At 36.5% G+C, this 18719-nt stretch overlaps 1 protein-coding gene across 8 annotated transcripts in view; it reads right to left on the minus strand.

Moving 5' to 3' along the window:
* SENP7 (SUMO specific peptidase 7) overlaps nucleotides 1-18719 on the minus strand; it is a 171803-nt gene that overhangs the window by 54599 nt on the left and 98485 nt on the right. For all 8 annotated transcript variants that reach the window (XM_024759197.1, XM_024759202.1, XM_024759201.1 and 5 more), the window contains one exon: nucleotides 358-473. In XM_024759197.1, coding sequence (XP_024614965.1) covers nucleotides 358-473 — 116 coding nt within the window. The remainder of the gene's footprint in view (nucleotides 1-357; nucleotides 474-18719) is intronic.

The raw sequence follows: 18719 nt of genomic DNA on the forward strand, positions 1-18719 counted from the left end.
CATAGTAGGAGGATAGACAGTGGGAAGCTAAGAATAATAATCAAGTTAGCAGTAATATCACTTACTAGACATATCCATGGGAGTGACATTTAGAAAGAGTCAAACTAACATTATAACTTTATACCTGTATGCCCAGCCCCAACAAAAAAAAAGGAAAGAAAATAATAATATTCAAATTTGACTTCTGGATTTTGTAAACAAATCAGGAGATGTATACAAATGGTAAATTTAGCAATTTTCTTTGTGTCACTAAAAAACCTCTTTACTTTCATGTATAAATAAAGTTAGCTAAAAAATATTATTAAAAATGCAACAGACAAAAATTCAATTGGCAACAGTTTTCTGAGGTTCACTAACCTTTAGGTTGAGTATCAGACATTACAAGTGAAATGCTATCATCATCTCTTCGCTTTTCTTTAGCGTGTGCAGCCTGCTTTGCATAATTATTGTCTGTCTGACTTGGTTGTGAACTCCTGCAAAACAAAATAATATTATACTCAATTCTTCTGAACACAAATGAATTTAGAAGCCAGCTGACATATATTCACAATAAAAATAACAGGTTACAAATGGCGTCCTTTATAGCAGAGGATGTGATCTGAACAGTAAAAAGAATATTAAAATATGACTTGAGAAATAAGTTCTCATTCCTGTTCTACCTTTAAGTTCTCCATGTTTCTTTGGAAGGAAAAAAACAAGATAAGCACAACACAAAATTGTGCACATGCAAAATGAACAAAGAATAATACAAGTATTAAATACATCGAAGAGGTCTAAAAAGTAAAAATTCCACGAACACAAGTACATGATAATCACACTTATGTGTAATCAAAAAATAAGTCAAAGGTAATTGTTAATATGTTTCAAGCATGGTTCACATATCAAAAGTTATGTACAAAATAAAGTTTGGGGCTTCCCTGGTGGCACAGTGGTTGGGAGTCCGCCTGCCAACGCAGGGAACATGGTTTGTGCCCCGGTCCGGGAAGATCCCACATGCCGCGGAGAGGCTGGGCCCATGAGCCATGGCCGCTGAGCCTGCGCATCCAGAGCCTGTGCTCTGCAGCGGGAGAGGCCACAAGAGTGAGAGGCCTGCGTACCGCATAAAAATAAAAAAAATTTTAAAAAAATAAAGTTTGGAGTGTAGTTACAAATTTTACCTACAGAGATAATAATTTAAAATATAACCTACTAGTTAAATACATAAAATATAATACTGTGTGAAAAACAAGTTTTGTTAGATGAGCATAATATCACTATTAATGAAAACATAATACAATAGTAGTAGGGGGTTTCAATACCTCACCCCACTTTCAGTAATCATTAGATCATCCAGACCACACACACAAAAAAAAAAATCAAAAAGGAAACATTGGATTGAACCATAAACTTGACCAAATAGACCTGACATGCATTTATAAAACATAAACACAGAACATTCTCCATGATAAGTCACATGATAGGCCACATGATTTGCAAGTCTTAGCAAATTTAAGAAGACTAAAATCTACAAAATATCTTTCCCAACCAAACAGTATAAAATGAGAAATCAATAACAGGAGGAAAGCTGAAAAATTCACAAGTATATGGAGGTTAAACAATATGCTACTGAAAACCAACTGGCTAAAGAAAAAAATCAAAAGGAAGATCAAGAAATATCTTGAAACAAATGAAAATGTGAGCATAAAATGTCAAAATCTATGGAATGTTCTATGAGGGAAGTTAATAGCAATAAATGCCTACATTAAAAAACAAGAAAGAACTCCAATAAACAACCTCAATTTACACCTCTTGGAACTAGAAAAAGAACAAATGAAGCCCAAACTAAGCACAAGGAAAGAAACAACAAAGATCAGAGCAGAAGTAAATAAAATAAAAATAAGAAAAACAACAGAAAAGGTAAACAAAACTAAGAGCTAGTTTTTTCAAAAAATAAAGTTGACAAACCTTTAGCTAGACAAACCAAGAAAAAGACTCAAATCAAAACAGATCATCAAGAGACTACAATAAGTAATTATATGCCAACAATATGGATAACCTAAGAGCTGGTTTTCTGGGGGCAAAAAACCTTTTGGCTAGACTAAAGGAAAAAAGAGAAGACTTGTAAATAAAATCATTACAACTGATAGCACAGAAGTATGAATATATGAATATCATATGAATAAAATATGAATATCATAAGTGACTATTACAAACAATTGTACATCAAGTCATATAACCTAGAAGAAATGGACAAATATCTAGAAACATACAACCTACCAAACTGAATCATGAAGAAAAAGAAAATGTGAACAGATCAATAACAAGGAGACTGAATTAGTAATCAAAAACCTCCCAACACAGAGAAGCCCAGGACCAAGTGGTTTCACTGATAATTCTACCAAACAATTAAAGAAGAATTAAAGACAATCCTTCTCAAACTCTTCCAAAAATTTTAAGAGGAGGGAACACTTCTATACTCATTTTGCAAGGCCATCACTACACTAATACCAAAGCCAGTTAAGAACACTACAGGAAAAGAAAACTATACACCAAAATACCCTTAACGCATAGAGATGCGAAAATTCTCATCAAAGTACTGGAAACCAAATTCCACAACACACGTTAAAAGGATCAAACACCATGAGCAAGTGCAACTTATTGCAGAGATGCAAGAATGGTACAACATCCAAAAATCAATCAATATGATAAACCACATTAATAAAATGAAAGATAAAAATCATCTGATCCCTCAAAAGATGCAGAAAAAGCATTTGACAAAATTCAACATCCTTTCATGATAAAACCCTCAAAAACCTGGGTATAAAAGGAACATACCACAACATAATAAAGGCCAATGCCACAAACCCACAGCTAACATCATATTAAACAGTGAAAAATTAAAAGCTTCACCTCTAAGATGAAGAACAAGACAAGGGTGCCCACTCTCACCACTCTTATTCAACGCAGTACTGGAAATCCTGGCTAGACAAATTATACAAGAAAAAATAAATAAATAAAAGGCATCCAAATCAGAAAGGAAAAAGTAAAACTGTCATTATTTGCAGATGATATGATCTTATAGAAAGAGAACCCTAGAAAATCCAGCAAAAAACTGTGAGAATAAATGAATTCACTAAAGTTGCAGGATACAAAGTCAACGCACTACAATCAGTTGCACTTCTATACACTAACAATGAACTATCTGAAAAAGAAATTAAGAAAAAATACCATTTATAACTATAGCAAAAAGAATAAAATTATACTTATGAATAAATATAACCTAGAAGGAGAAAAACCTGTACACTGAAAACTATAAGATACTGATGAAAGAAACTGCAGACACAAATAAATGGGAAGATATTCTATACTCATGGATTGGAAAAATTAATTTTGTTAAAATGTTCATCCTACCCAAAGCAACCTACAGATTCAAAGCAATCCCTATCAACATTCTAATGGCCTTTTTCACAGAAATAGAACAGTCTTAAAATTTGTATGGAACTACTAAAGACCCCAAATAGCCAAAGCAATCTTGAGAAAGAAAAACAAAGCCAGAGGAATCACACTTCATGATTTCAAACTACATTACAAAACCATAGTAATCAAAACAATGTAGTATTGGCATAAAAACAGACACATAAATGAATGAAACAGAATAGAGAGCCAGAAATTAATCCATGCATATATAGTCAACTCCTGTATGATAAAGGCGCTAAGAATACACAATGGGAAAAGGAGAGTCTTTTCAATAACTAATGTTGGGAAAACTTGACAGCCACATGCAAAAGAATGAAACTGTATAAATATCTTATACCATATATACAAAAATCAACACAAAATGGATTAAACACTTAAATGTATGACCTGAAACCATAAAACTCCTAGAAAAAAACATGAGAGTAAGTACCTTCACAATGATCTTGGCAATGATTTTTTGGATTAAACACCAAAACAAAGGCAACAAAAGAAAATTAAAAAGTGGGACCAAAAAGCTGCACAGCAAAGGAAACCTTCAATAAAATTAAAAGGCAACCCATGGGGCTTCCCTGGTGGCACAGTGGTTGAGAGTCCGCCTGCCGATGCAGGGGACACAGGTTTGTGCCCCAGACCGGGAAGATCCCACATGCCGCGGAGCGGCTGGGCCCGTGAGCCATGGCCGCTGAGCCTGCGCGTCCTCCGCAACGGGAGAGGCCACAACAGTGAGAGGCCCGCGTACCGAAAAAAAACAAAAAAAAAAGGCAACCCATGGAATAGGAGAAAATATTTGTAAATCATGTATCTGATAAGGGAGTTAATATCCAAAATATATAAAGAATTCATACAACTCAACCAAAAAAGCAGAACAATTTCATTAAAAAATAGGCAGAAAAACCGAACAGAGGTTTTTCCAAAGAAGACTACAAATGACCAACAGGTACATGAAAAGGAGCTCAACATCCACTAATCATCAGGGAAATGTGTATCAAAACCACAGTGAGGTATAATCTCACACATGTGAGAAAGACTATTATCAAAAGATAAGAAAGAAGTGTTGGCAAGGATGTGGAGTGCTGTAGGAATGTAAATTACTGCAGCCACTATGGAAAACAGTATGAAGGTTCCTCAAAAAATTAAAAATAGAACTAATATACGATCCAGCAATTCCACTTCTTAGTATGTATCCTTAGGAAACAAAAGCACTCTCTCAAAAAGATATACACACCCCCATGTTCACTGCAGCATTATTTGCAACAGCCAAGACACGGAAACAAGGTAAGTGTCCGTCAATAGATCAATGGATAAAGAAAATGTGACACTGACACACACACACACACACACACACACACACACACACACACACACACGATGGAATATTATTCAGTCATAAAAAAAGAAATCCTGCCATTTGTGACAACATGAATGAACCTTGGACAAAGACAAATACTGTACAATCTCACTTATATGTGGAATCTAAATTTAAAAACAGACAAACACACACCTAGATACAGACAACAGATTGGTGGCTGCCAGAGCCAGGGGCATGAAATGACTGAAGGTGGTAAAAAGGTGCAAGTTTCCAGTTGTAAGAGAAATAAGTCCTGGGGATGTAAGGTACAGCATGATGACTATGGATGACAACAGTGTACTATATATTTGAAAGTTGATAAGATAGTAGATCTTAAAAGTTCTCATCAAGAGAAAGAAAACTGGGACTTCCCTGTTGGTCCAGTGGTTAAGACTCTGCGCTCCCAGTGCAGGGGGGCTGGGTTCAAGCCCTGGTCAGGGAACTAGATCCCGCATGCCACAACTAAGAGCCAGTGCAGCCAAATAAATAAATATTTTAAAAAAGAGAAAAAAAACTGTAACTATGTGCGGTGATGGATGTTAACTAAACTTACTGTGTTACTCATTTTGCAATATATACATGTATGAGATTATCTTGTACACCTAAAACTAATACAATATTCTGTCAGTAACATATCAATAAACTAGTTTTTAAAAGCAAATTGATAAACAATTGGGAAAGCAATTTGGTACTAATCAGAATAGCCATAGAATGAATTCAATCTTTACTGACAATCTTCTCACCCATGATAACTATAATTAACAAAACAACTCATTATGGTATTATTTAAGTGGGTAAAAATTTTGAAATAAAAAACTATATAAAATTATTAACCTACAGCATTCCTTTACAGAATATATTATACAGTAATTACTCCATTTTCAAAACTACTTAACATAGAAATTTTTAAAATTTTATTGAAGTACAGTTGATTTACAATGTTGTTAATTTCTGTTGTACACCAAAGTGATTCAGTTATATGTATATATATTCTTTTTCATGTTCTTTTCCATCATGGCTTATCACAGGATATTGAATATAGTTCCCTGTGCTATTCAGTAGGATCTTGTTGTTATCCATCCTATATACAATAATTTGCATCTGCTAATCCCAAACTCCCAATTCTTCCCTCCCCCACCCTCACTTAGAAATTTTTACATTTATAAAAGTACTAAAAAGTCAGACACCAAGAATAAATCAAAGATCCCTGTACAATAAAATATGAAGTACATACCAAGTGACCTCAGGAAGATTGCAGAGTAGGAAACACCTACCATGTTCTCACCTAGACAACAACTGCACTGGCAGAATCTGTATGATGTAACTACTTTGGAATTCTGGAGTCTACGGAAGGCTTACAACTTCCAGTCAAAAGGTTCAACAGTAAATTGCAGTTAATTTTGGTCAATTTAGGCAATTTGGATGGTAGCAGTTACCTATGCCCAGCTTGGAGGCAAGCAGCAATGCCCAAGTTCCTAGAACAGTTTGCACAGGATTACAATTACCAACATGAGCAATAAGGACCTCATCCTCCAAATATTGGGAAACTATTCTGATCACTGATTGCTATCTCTGATCGTGGATAAGCAGACATAGAGACAGGCAGCCACTGCCACAACAACCACTACCATTGTTGCAACAATCTCCCCATCCAGCTAAAACAACTTCCAAGAGATTTAAAGAACTAGCACCTATTTTATTTCCTCACTTCATTTTTCCCATTTTCTCCTTATGGGAACCAAACATTTAAGGACTAGGACATTAAAACGTAATCACATGTACAAGGAAATTTAGAATGTCACAGACATAACCGGGGAAAGACACAGGTTCAGAAAAAACCTGAAAAGACCTTTTGTTTACATATCAGGCTGATCCCTGGAAGAGGGACATGTTACAACAATTTAAAAAACTAACAAAGGGAAAAAATCCAGCAAACGCTAGGGAAGGGAGAGAATCTGATTTTCAGACTTGGCATCTTATAAGATCCAAATGTCAAATTTTCAACAACAACAAAAATTCATAAGACATACAAAGAAACAGGAAAGTATGGCCAATTCAACAGAAAAAAAAATTAATCAACAGAACCTGTCCCTGAAAAGATCCAGTTGGCAGATTCAGTAGACAAAGACATTAAAACGACTATCTTAAAGATCCTCAGCGACTTCCCTGGTGGTACAGTAGTTAAGACTCCGTGCTTCCAAAGCAGGGGATGCAGGTTTGATCCCTGGTCGGTAGGGGAACAAAAATCCCACATGCTACGTGATGCGGAGAAATTTTAAAAAAAGAAAAAAAAATATCTTGGACAAAAGTCAAGAAAATGACTTATGATAAAATGAAAATATCAATAAAAGACAAAATACACAAATGAACCAAAAGGAAATTCTCGAGCTAAAAAAGTATAATAACTGAAATGAAAATTTATTAGAGAGATTCAAAAGCAGATTTGAGCAGGGAGAAGAAACAAGAAGAAACGGTCACTGAACCTGAAAATATGATCATGGAAATGACCAAATCTGAGGAACAGAAAGAAGAAAAAAAATTTTTTTAATAAATTTATTTATTTTTGGCTGTGTTGGATCTTCATTGCTGCGCACAGGCTTTCTCTAGTTGCGGCAAGCAGGGGCTACTCTTTGTTGCGGCGCCCAGGCTTCTTTTTGCAGTGGCTTCTCTTTGTTACAGAGCATGGGCTCCAGAGCGCAGGCTCAATAGTTGTAGCCCATGGGCTTAGTTACTCCACAGAATGTGGGATGTTCCCGGACAAGGGCTCGAACCCATGCCCCCTGCATTGGCAGGCAGATTCTTAACCACTGCGCCACCAGGGAAGGCCCAGAAAGAAGAAATATTTAAGAAAAGTAAACAGAGCCTAAGGGACCTATGGGACACCAAAAAATGGACTAATATAAACATTGTTGGAGTCTCAGAGGAGAAGAGAAAGGGGCAAAGATATTATTGGAATAAATATCACCAAAGAATTCCAAATTTGATGAAAAAAATGAATATAAATACCCAAAAAGCTCAAGGAACTACATGTAGAGTAAACTGAATGAGATCTACACCAAGAAATATTATAATCAAATTGTCCAAAGATAAAGGCAAAGAGAGAATCTTGAAAGCACCAAGCAAAATGTGACTCATCACACACAAAAGATCCTCTATAAGATTATGAGCAGATTTCTCATCAATAACCATGCTGGCCAGAAGGCACTGAATTGGTATATTCAAAGGACTAAAGGAAAAAACTGTCAACAGGAAATCCTATATCTGGCCAAACTGTCCTTCAAAAATTAGGACAAAATTAAGATATTCTAAGACAATCAAAAGCTGAGGGCGGGGGCTTCCCTGGTGGTGCAGTGGTTGAGAGTCCGCCTGCCGATGCAGGGGACACGGGTTCGTGCCCCGGTCCGGGAAGATCCCACATGCCACGGAGCGGCTGGGCCCGTGAGCCATGGCCGCTGAGCCTGCGTGTCCGGAGCCTGTGGTCTGCAACGGGAGAGGCCACAACAGTGAGAGGCCCGCATACCGCAAAAAAAAAAAAAAATAAAACGCTGAGGGCGTTCATTACCACTATAAGAAAAAACAGCCCTATAAGAAAAACTAAAGAGAGTCTTTGTGTTGAAATGACAGGACATTAGACAGTAATTCAAAGCCGTATGAAGAAATAAAGATAACTGGTAAAAGTAAATTCATAGACAATTATAAAATCAGGTATTGTAACTCTGGTTTGTAACTTGCCCGTTTACTTTCTACATGATTTAAGCCAGGGGTCCCCAATCCCCGGGTCATGGACTGCTATTGGTCCACACGGCCTGTTATGAACTAGGCTGCACAGCAGGAGGTGAGCAGCCAGTAGGCAAGTGAAGCTTCATCTGCCACTACCCATCACTCCCCATCGCTCCCCATCGTTCGCATTACCGCCTGAACCATCACTCACATTACTGCCTAAACCACCCCCCGGACCCCCGTCCATGGAAAAACTGTCTTCCACGAAACTGGTCCCTGGTGCCAAAAATGTTGGGGACCACTGACTTAAGAAACTAATGCATTTTTTAAATTACTAGACTATGCTTTTGAACAAACAATTCATAAAGATATCATTTTATGACATCAGTAATTGAAAGGATGTGAGGACAGAGCTATAGAGGAGCACAGTTCTGAATGTTATTGAAATTAAGCTGGCATAAATTCAAATTGGCATGTTATAACTTTAGAATGTTAAATGTAACCCTCATGATAACCACAAAGAAATCAGCTATAGAATACAGACAAAAGGAAATGAGAATGAAATAAAAAAGCTTCACTACGAAAAAACAAGTAAACATAGAGAAAGACAGTAATGTAGGAAATAAAGGGCAAAAAAGCTATAAGGCGTATAGAAAACAAATATTAAAATCACAGAAAGTCCTTCCTTATCAATAACTGCTTTAATTGTAATTAATTCAACCCCAAACAAAAGATAAAGACTGGCAGAATGGATTAAAAATATATGATCCAAGACTTCCTTGGCAGTCCAGTGGTTAAGACTCTGCACTTCCACCGCAGGGGGTGCAGGTTGAATCCCTGGTGGGGGAACTAAGATCCCGCATGCTGCATGGCATGGCAAAAAAAAAAAAAGATCCAACTATAGGCTGTCTACAAGAGACTCACTTTAGATGCAAAGATACAAATAGGTTGAAAGCAAAAATATGAAAAAAGATATTCTATGCAAATACTAGCCAAAAGAGAGCAAGGGTGGCTATACTAATATCAGACAAAATAGACCTTAAATCAGAAGTTCACAGGAGAGAAAGAAGGACATTATATATTATAGTACAAGGTTCAATACAACAGGTGATTTAACAATTGTAAATACTTACACATCTAATATTATGAAAATATATTAAGGAAAAAATTGATAGAACAGAAGGGAGAAACAGACATTTTCACAGTAATAGTTGAAGACTTCAATACCCCACTCTCAACAGGAACAGAACAACCTGACAGAAGATATGTAAGGAATTAGAAGACTTAAACAAATAAAATAAACCTACGAGACCTAACCATCATATACAGAATACTCTACCCAACAAGAGAATATGTATTCTTCTCAAGTGTACAAAGGACATTCTCCATGATAGCTGTATTTTAAGACAAAAAACTACATCTCAACAGATTTAGAAAGATAAATATCATACAAGGCATCTTCTCTGACCACACAGGATGAAGTTAGAAATCAGTAACAGAAGGAAAACTGGAATACTCACATCTTTGGAAATTAAACAACACACTCTGAAGCAAGCAATGGGTGTAAGAAGATATCACAAGGAAATAGAAAACGCTGAGGGATAAATGAAAATGAAAGGACAACATATCAAAACACATGGGATGAAGCAAAAGCAGTGCTAAAGGAGAAATATACAGCTATAGATGTTTACACCGAAAAAGAAATCTCATATCAACAGCCTAACTTTACAACTTAAGGAACTAGAAAAAGAACAAACTAAATTCAAAGGTAGTGGAAGTAATAAAGGTAAGAGCAGAGATAAAAAGAGAATGGGAGAAAAAAAAGAGAAAAATCAACAAAACCAAAAGTTCGTTCTTCAGAAAGATCAATAAAATCAACAGACCTTTAGCTAGATGGACTAAGAAAACGAAGAGAAGATTCAAATTAATAAAATCAGAAATGAAAATTAAAACATTACAACCAGCCCGACAGAAATAAAAAGGATTAGAAGAGAGTACGATGAACAACTATATGAATTGGATAATGTAGATGAAATTAACAAATTCCTACTGACACAAAACCTACTAAATCACAAGTAAATAGAAAATCTGAATAGACCCATAACTAGTAAGGACATTGAGTCAGTAACCAAAAACTTCCCAATAAAGGAAAGCCCTGGAAATGACAGCCTCAAATGGTGAATTCTACCAAACTTTTAAAGAACAACTAACGGATAATCTTTTCAAACTCTTCCAAAAAACTGAAGATGATGGAATACATCCTCATTCTGTGAGGTCAAGCACTGATTGCCCTGATAGCAAATCAATTCAAAGACATTACAATAAAAATATAGGCCAATATCCCCAAGGAACATTGATGCAAAAATCCTCAATAAAATACCTCAAATGGCTCATATGGTTATATACCTTAACTACATGAATTTACTCACAGGATACAAGGATGGTTCAACATACAAAAATCTTTCAACACACCACATTAACAGAATAAAAGTGTAAAACCACATGGTCATGTCAATTAATGCAGAAAAAGCACTCCACAAAATTCAATAACTTTTGCTAATAACTAAAAAATAAAATTCGACAATCTAGGAATAGAAACAAACTACTCACCTCAACATAGTAAAAAACATATATTAAAAATGCACAGGAAACATCAAACTCAACGATGAAAGATTGACAGCTTTTCTTCTAGGATCAGGAATAATGCAAGGATGCCCACTTTTACCACTTCTAGTCAACACAGTACTAGAAGTTCTAGCCAGAGCACTTATACAAGAAAAAGAAATATAAAAGCATCAAAACTGGAAAGAAATAATCTGTGTTTGCAGATGATATGATCTTACATGTAGGAAACTCTAAAGATTACACACACACATACACAAAAACAAAACTGTTAGAATTAATAAACAACAACAAAAAAAGGAAACTAAGAGAACAACCTATTTACAATTGCTTCAAGAGAAAAAGAAACTTAGCACTTAACCAAGGAGACAAAAGACGTGTACAATGAAAACTATAAAACGTGGCTGAAAGAAATTAAAGAAGACATTAATAAATGGAAACACATCCCATGTTCATGGATTGGAAGGCTTAATATTGTTAAGATGTCAATACTACCTAAAGCAATCTACACACTGAATTCAATCTTATCAAAACTGCAGTAGCATTTCTTGCAGAAATATAAAAACTTATCCTAAAACACATACATGACCTTAAGGAAACCGGAAGAGCCAAAAACGATCTTCAACAAATTTGGAGGTCTCATACTCCCTGATTTCAAAAATTACTACAAAGCTATAATAATCAAAACACCATGGAACTTGCATAAAGACAGATATAGAGATCAATGTAATAGAACAACACCCAGAAATAAACCCTCGCATATATGGCAGATGATTTTCACATGGCTGCCAAGACCATTCAGTGGGGAAAGGACAGCCTTTTCAACAAAGCATGTGGAGAAACAGAATATCCACATGCAAAAAGAATGAAGATGGACCCTCACCTAACACCCTACACAAAAGTTAACTCAAAATGCATCAAAGGCCTAAATGCATAAGCTGAAACTATAAAACTCTAGGCATAGGGGAAAATGTTCATGACACTGGATTTGGCAAAAATTTCTTGTATATGACACCAAAGCATGGGCAAAAAATGGAAACATAGATATATTGGACTTTATCAAAACTGAAACTTCTGTACATCAAGTGGCAGTATCAGTAGAATAAAAGTCAACCCACAAAATGGAAGAAAATACTTGCAAATCATATTTCTGATAATATATTAATATTCAGAATATAGAGAGAACTCCTAAAACTCAAAAATAAAAAACAGAAGACGGCATACTAGGATGATGGGGAATTCACATCTCCGCACAACTAGGACACTTACCAGGCACTGGTGGGGGACCATGGACACCAAAAAGGACAGAAGGAACCCCCAGCAAGTGGTTGTTTCAATTATACTTTTATTTTTCCTAATATATTTTTTATCTTTCTAATTTTATTTTGTTTTTTATTCTTTGATACTGTACTGCTCCTCTTTTTCTTTATTGCTTGCTTTTTTTTTTTTTTTTTTTTTTTTTACCGTGCCACAAAGCTTGCGGGATCTTGGTTCCCATTCCGGATGTCGGGCCCAAGCTACTGTGGTGGGAGCTCCGAGTCCAAACTGCTGGACTAAGAGAGAACCTCAGACCCCAGTGACTATTAATCGGAGTGAAGCCTCCCAGAGGTCCTCATCTCAGCACCATGAACCAGCTCTATCCAACTGGCTGCAAACTTCAGTGCTGTCAGTCTCAGGCGAAACAACCAGTAAGACAGAAATACAGCACCACCCAGGAAAAAAAAAAAAGAAACAACAAAAACACATGTTACAGATGAAGAAGCAAGGTAAAAATGTAAAAGACCAAGTAAATGAAGACGAGATACATAACCTACCTGAAAAAGAATTCAGAGTAATGATAGAAAAGATGATCCAAATTCTCGGAAACAGATGGAGAAAATACAAGAGACATTTAACAAGGATCTAGAAGAACTAATGAGCAAATAAACAGTGAGGAACAACATAATTACTGAAATTAAAAATACTCTAGAAGGAAGCAATGGCAGAATAACTGAGGCAGAAAAAACAGATAAGCGAGCTGGAAGATAAAATAGTGGAAATAACTGCCAGGGAGCAGAAAGAACACAATTGAGGACAGTCTCGGAGACCACTGGGGCATCATTAAATGCATCAACATTCGAATTATACAGGTCCCAGAAGAGGAAGAGAAAAAGAAAGGATATGAGGAAATATTTGAAAAGATTATAGTTGAAAACTTCCCTAACATGGGAAAGGAAATACTCATTCAACTCCAGGAAGCAGAGAGTCCCATGCAGGATAAATCCAAGCAGAAATAAACCAAGACACATATTAATCAAACTATCAAAAATTAAATACAGGGCTTCCCTGATGGCACAATGGTTGAGAGTCAGCCTGCCGATGCAGGGGACGTGGGTTCGTGCCCCAGTCCAGAAAAATCTCACATGCCGCGAAGCGGCTGGGCCTGTGAGCCATGGGCACTGAGCCTATGTGTCCAGAGCATGTGCTCCACAACAGGAGAGTCCACAACAGTGAGAGGCCCGTGTTACACAAAACAAAAAAAAATTTTTAATAAATACAAACAAAAAATATTAAAAGCAGCAAGGGAAAAGCAACAAGTAGCATATAAGGGAATGCCCATAAGGTTAACAGCTGATCTTTCAGCAGAAACTCTGCAAACCAGAAGGGAGTGGGCAGGACATATTTAACTGATAAACGGGAAAACCCTGCAACCAAGACTACTCTATCCACCAAGGATCTCATTCAGATTCGACAGAGAAATTAAAACTTTTACAGACAAGCAAAATCTAAGAGAATTCGGCACCACCAAACCAGCTTTACAAAAATGCTAAAGCAAATTCTCTGGGCAGGAAACACAAAAGAATGAAAAAACCTACAAAAACAAACCATAAACAATTAGGAAAATGGTAATAGGAAAATACATATCGATAACTACTTTAAATGTAAATGGATTAAATGCTCCAACCAAAAGACCCAGGCTGACTGAATAGATACAAAAACAAGACCTGTATACACGCTGTCCACAACAGACCCACTTCAGACCTAGGGACACGTACAGAATGAAAGTGAGGGGATGGAAAAAGATATTCCATGCGAATGGAAATCAACAGAAAGCTGAAGCAGCAATTCTCATATCAGACAAAACAGAATGCAAAATAAAGACTATTACAAGAGACAAAGAAGGACACTATATACTGATCAAGTGATCGAACTAGGAAGAAGACATAACAATTGTAAATATATATGCACCCAACATAGGAGCACCTCAGTACATAAGGCAAATGCTAACAGCCATAAAAGGGGAAACTGACAGTAACACAATAATAGCAGGGGACTTTAAAACAACTTTCACCAATGGACAGATCACCCAAAATGAAAATAAATAAGGAAACACAAGGTTAAATGATACATTAAACAAGATGGACTTAATTGATACTTACAGGACATTCCATCCCAAAACAACAGAATACACTTTCTTCTCAAGTGCTCATGGAATATTCTCCAGGATAGACCATATCGTGAGTCACAAATCAAGCCTTGGTAAATTTAAGAAGATTGAAATCATATCAAGTATCTTTTCAGACCACAACACTGTGAGACTAGGTATCGATTACAGCACAGAAGCTGTAAAAAATACAAACACATGGAGGCTAGACAATATGCTACTAAATAACCAAGAGATCATTGAAGAAATCAAAGAGGAAATCAAAAAATACCTAGAAATAAATGACAATGAAAACATGACCACCCAAAACCTATGTGAGGCAGCAAAAGCAGTTTTAAGAGGGAAATTTATAGCAACACAATCTTACCTCAAGAAACAAGAAACATCTCAAATAAACAATCTAACCTTACGCCTAAAGCAATTAGAGAAAGAAGAACAAAAAACCCCCAAAGTTAGCAGAAGGAAAGAAATCATAAAGATCAGATCAGAAATAAATGAAAAAGAAATGAAGGAAATGATAGCAAAGATCAATAAAACTAAAAGCTGGTTCTTTCAAAAGATAAACAAAATTGATAAACCATTAGCCAGACTCATCAAGAAAAAAAGGGAGAAGACTCAAAAGAATTAGAAATGAAAAAGGGAAGTAACAACTGACACTGCAGAAACACAAAGGATCAAGAGAGATTACTACAAGCAACTATATGCCAATAAAACGGACAACCTAGAAGAAATGCACAAATTCTTAGAAAAGCACTACCTTCCGAGACTGAACCAGGAAGAAATAGAAAATATAAACAGACCAATCACAAGCACTGAATTTGAAAGTAAGATTAAAAATCTTCCAACAAACAAAAGCCCAGGACCAGATGGCTTCACAGGTGAATTCTATCAAACATTTAGAGAAGAGTTAACACCTATCCTTCTAAAACTCTTCCAAAACATAGCAGAAGGAGGAACACTCCCGAACTCATTCTACGAGGACAGCATCACCCTGATACCAAAGCCAGACAAAGGAGTCACAAAAAAAGAAAACTACAGGCCAATATCACTGATGAACATAGATGCAAAAATCCTCAACAATATCCTAGCAAACAGAATCCAAAAGCACATTAAAAGGATCATATACCATGATCAAGTGGAGTTTATGCAAGGATTCTTAAATAGATGCAAATCAGTCCATGTGATACACCATATTAACAAATTGAAGGATAAAAACCATATGATTATCTCAATATATGCAGAAAAAGCTTTCCACAAAATTCAACACCAATTTATGATAAAAACTCTCCAGAGAGCAGACACAGAGGGAACCTACCTCAACATAATAAAGGCCATATCTGACAAACCCACAGCCAACATCATTCTCAATTGTGAAAAACTGAAAACACTTCCTCTAAGATCAGGAACAAGACAAGGTTGCCCACTCTCACCACTACTATTCAACACAGTTTTGGTAGTTATAGCCACAGCAGAGAAGAAAAAGAAATAAAAGGAATCCAAATTGGAAAAGAAGAAGTAAAACTGTCACTGTTTGCAGATGACATGATACTATACATAGAGAATCCTAAAGATGTTACCGAAAACTACTAGAGCTAATCAATGAATTTGGTAGAGTAGCAGGATACAAAATTAATACACAGTAATCTCTTATATTCCTACACACTAATGACGAAGAATCTGAAAGAGAAATTAAAGGAACACTCCCATTTACCATTGCAACAAAGGGTAAAATATCTAGGAATAAACCTACCTAAGGAGAGAAAAGACCTATATGCCAAAAACTATGACACTGATGAAAGAAATTAGAGACGATACAAACGGATGGAGAGATATATACCATGCTCTTGGAGTGAAAGAATCAACATTGTGAAAATGACTATACTACCCAAAGCAATCTACAGATTCAATGCAATCCCTATCAAGTTACCAATGGCATTTTTCACAGAACTAGAACAGAAAACTGCACAATTTGTATGGAAACACAAAAGACCCCTAAAAGCCAAAGCAATCTTGAGAAAGAAAAATGGAGCCGGAGGAATCAGGCTCCCTGGCTTCAGACTATACTACAAAGCTACAGTAATCAAGACAGGATGGTACTGGCACAGAAACAGAAATATACATCAGTGGGACAGGATAGAAAGCCCAGAGATAAACCCATGCACATATGGTCACCTTATCTTTGATAAAGGAGGCAAGAATATACAATGGAGAAAAGACAGCCTCTTCAATAAGTGGTGCTGGGAAAACTGGATGGCTACATGTAAAAGAATGAAATTAGAAAACTCCCTAAATAAAAGTTCTGACGAACCTAGGGGCAGGACATGAATAAAGACACAGACGTAGAGAATGGACTTGAGAACAAGGGGAGCAGGAAGGGTCACCTGGGACGAAGTGAGAGAGTAACATTGACATATATACACTACCAAATGTAAAACAGATAGCTAGTGAGAAGCAGCAGCATAGCACAGGGAGATCAGCTTGTTGCTCTGCAACCACCTAGAGGGGTGGGATAGGGAGGGTGGGAAGGAGATGCAAGAGGGAGGGGATATGGGGATATATGTATGCATATAGCTGATTCACTTTGTTATACAGCAGAAACTAACACAACATTGTAAAGCAATTATACTCCAATAATGATGCTAAAAAATAAATAAATAAAAAGCAACCTGATTCATCAATGGGCAAAGGAGCTGAACAGACAGCTCTCCAAAGAAGATACATGAATGGCCAATAAACTCATGAAAAAGATGTTCAATATCAGTAATTACTAGGAAAAACCATGTCAAAAGCACAATGAGATATCACTTCATACCCATTAGGATGGCCATTATGCAAACACAAAAAATAACAAGTGTTACCAATGATGTGAAAAAACCAGGACCCTTGTGCACTACTGTGTCAATGTAAAATGGTACAGTTACTACAGAGAACAGTGTGGGGGTTACTCAAAAAATTAATAATAGAATTAAATGATCCAGCAATTCCACTTTCAGATATACACCCAAAATAATTGAAAGCAGAAACACAGATACTTGTACACTGATGTTCATAACAGTGTTATTATTCACAAGAGCCAAAAAGTGAAAGCAACCCATGTATCCATAGACATTTATATCAGACTCCAGAAAGGCAAAAAGGAACCAAAACAATTAGAAAAGTTATCTCCAGACTGTTACTCTGGGTCTAATACCTCACTCAAAACATCACAAATTAAAACTGTAGTTCACTGACCTATTTTTATACTTGGGGTTGAGGAGGTCTTTCCAAGAATAAACCAAAACACTGGGGTCAAACACTGACAGGTTTTACAAAATAAAACTTTAAGTATCAATACTACAGAAGTTAGTATAAACAAAGTAAAATTACAAATAGGAAACCTAAAAAAATTTTTGCAACACATATAACAAAGAGTTAGTACCTTTCATAAGAGTTCTTACAAATCAGTATGAAACACCCCAATACATGCAAAGACTAAAGAAGAAATTCATGTGAGAAATACAAAATCCATCTTCACTAAAATAAGAAATGACTGAAATGAAAACAATTTATTGAAAACAATTATGTTTATTTTTGCCAACAGGTCATCAAAAAATTTCAATATCACTTAATTCTGGATAAAGTACAGGAGAATGGCACTACAAGATTTATAAGACTAAGTACACAAAGATATATATATAAATCCATTTATTGGGACCGCCCTGGTGGCACAGTGGTTAAGAATCCACCTGCCAATGCAGGGGACACGGGTTCGATCCCTGGTCGGGGAGGATCCCCCTTGCCGCAGATCAACTAAGCCCGTGAGCCACAACGACTGAGCCTGCACTCTACAGCCAGCGAGCCACAACTACTGAGCCTGCACTCTACAGCCAGCGAGCCACAACTACTGAGCCTGTATGCCACAACTACTGAAGCCCGTGTGCCTAGAGCCCATGCTCTGCAACAAAAGAAGCCACCACTATGAGAAGCCCATGCACCACAACGAAGAGTAGCCACCACTCGCTTCAACTAGAGAAAGCCTGCACGCAGCAACGAAGACCCAACACAGCCAAAACTAAATAAATAAAATAAATAAACTTAATGGACTTCCCTGGTGGCACAGTGGTTAAGAATCCGCTTGCCAATGCAGGGGACACAGGTTCGAGCCCTGGT

The sequence above is a fragment of the Neophocaena asiaeorientalis genome, unplaced genomic scaffold (genome assembly GCF_003031525.2).
Source record: "Neophocaena asiaeorientalis asiaeorientalis breed wild unplaced genomic scaffold, Neophocaena_asiaeorientalis_V1.1 scaffold197, whole genome shotgun sequence".
In the NCBI taxonomy this organism is placed as follows: Eukaryota; Metazoa; Chordata; class Mammalia; order Artiodactyla; family Phocoenidae; genus Neophocaena; species Neophocaena asiaeorientalis.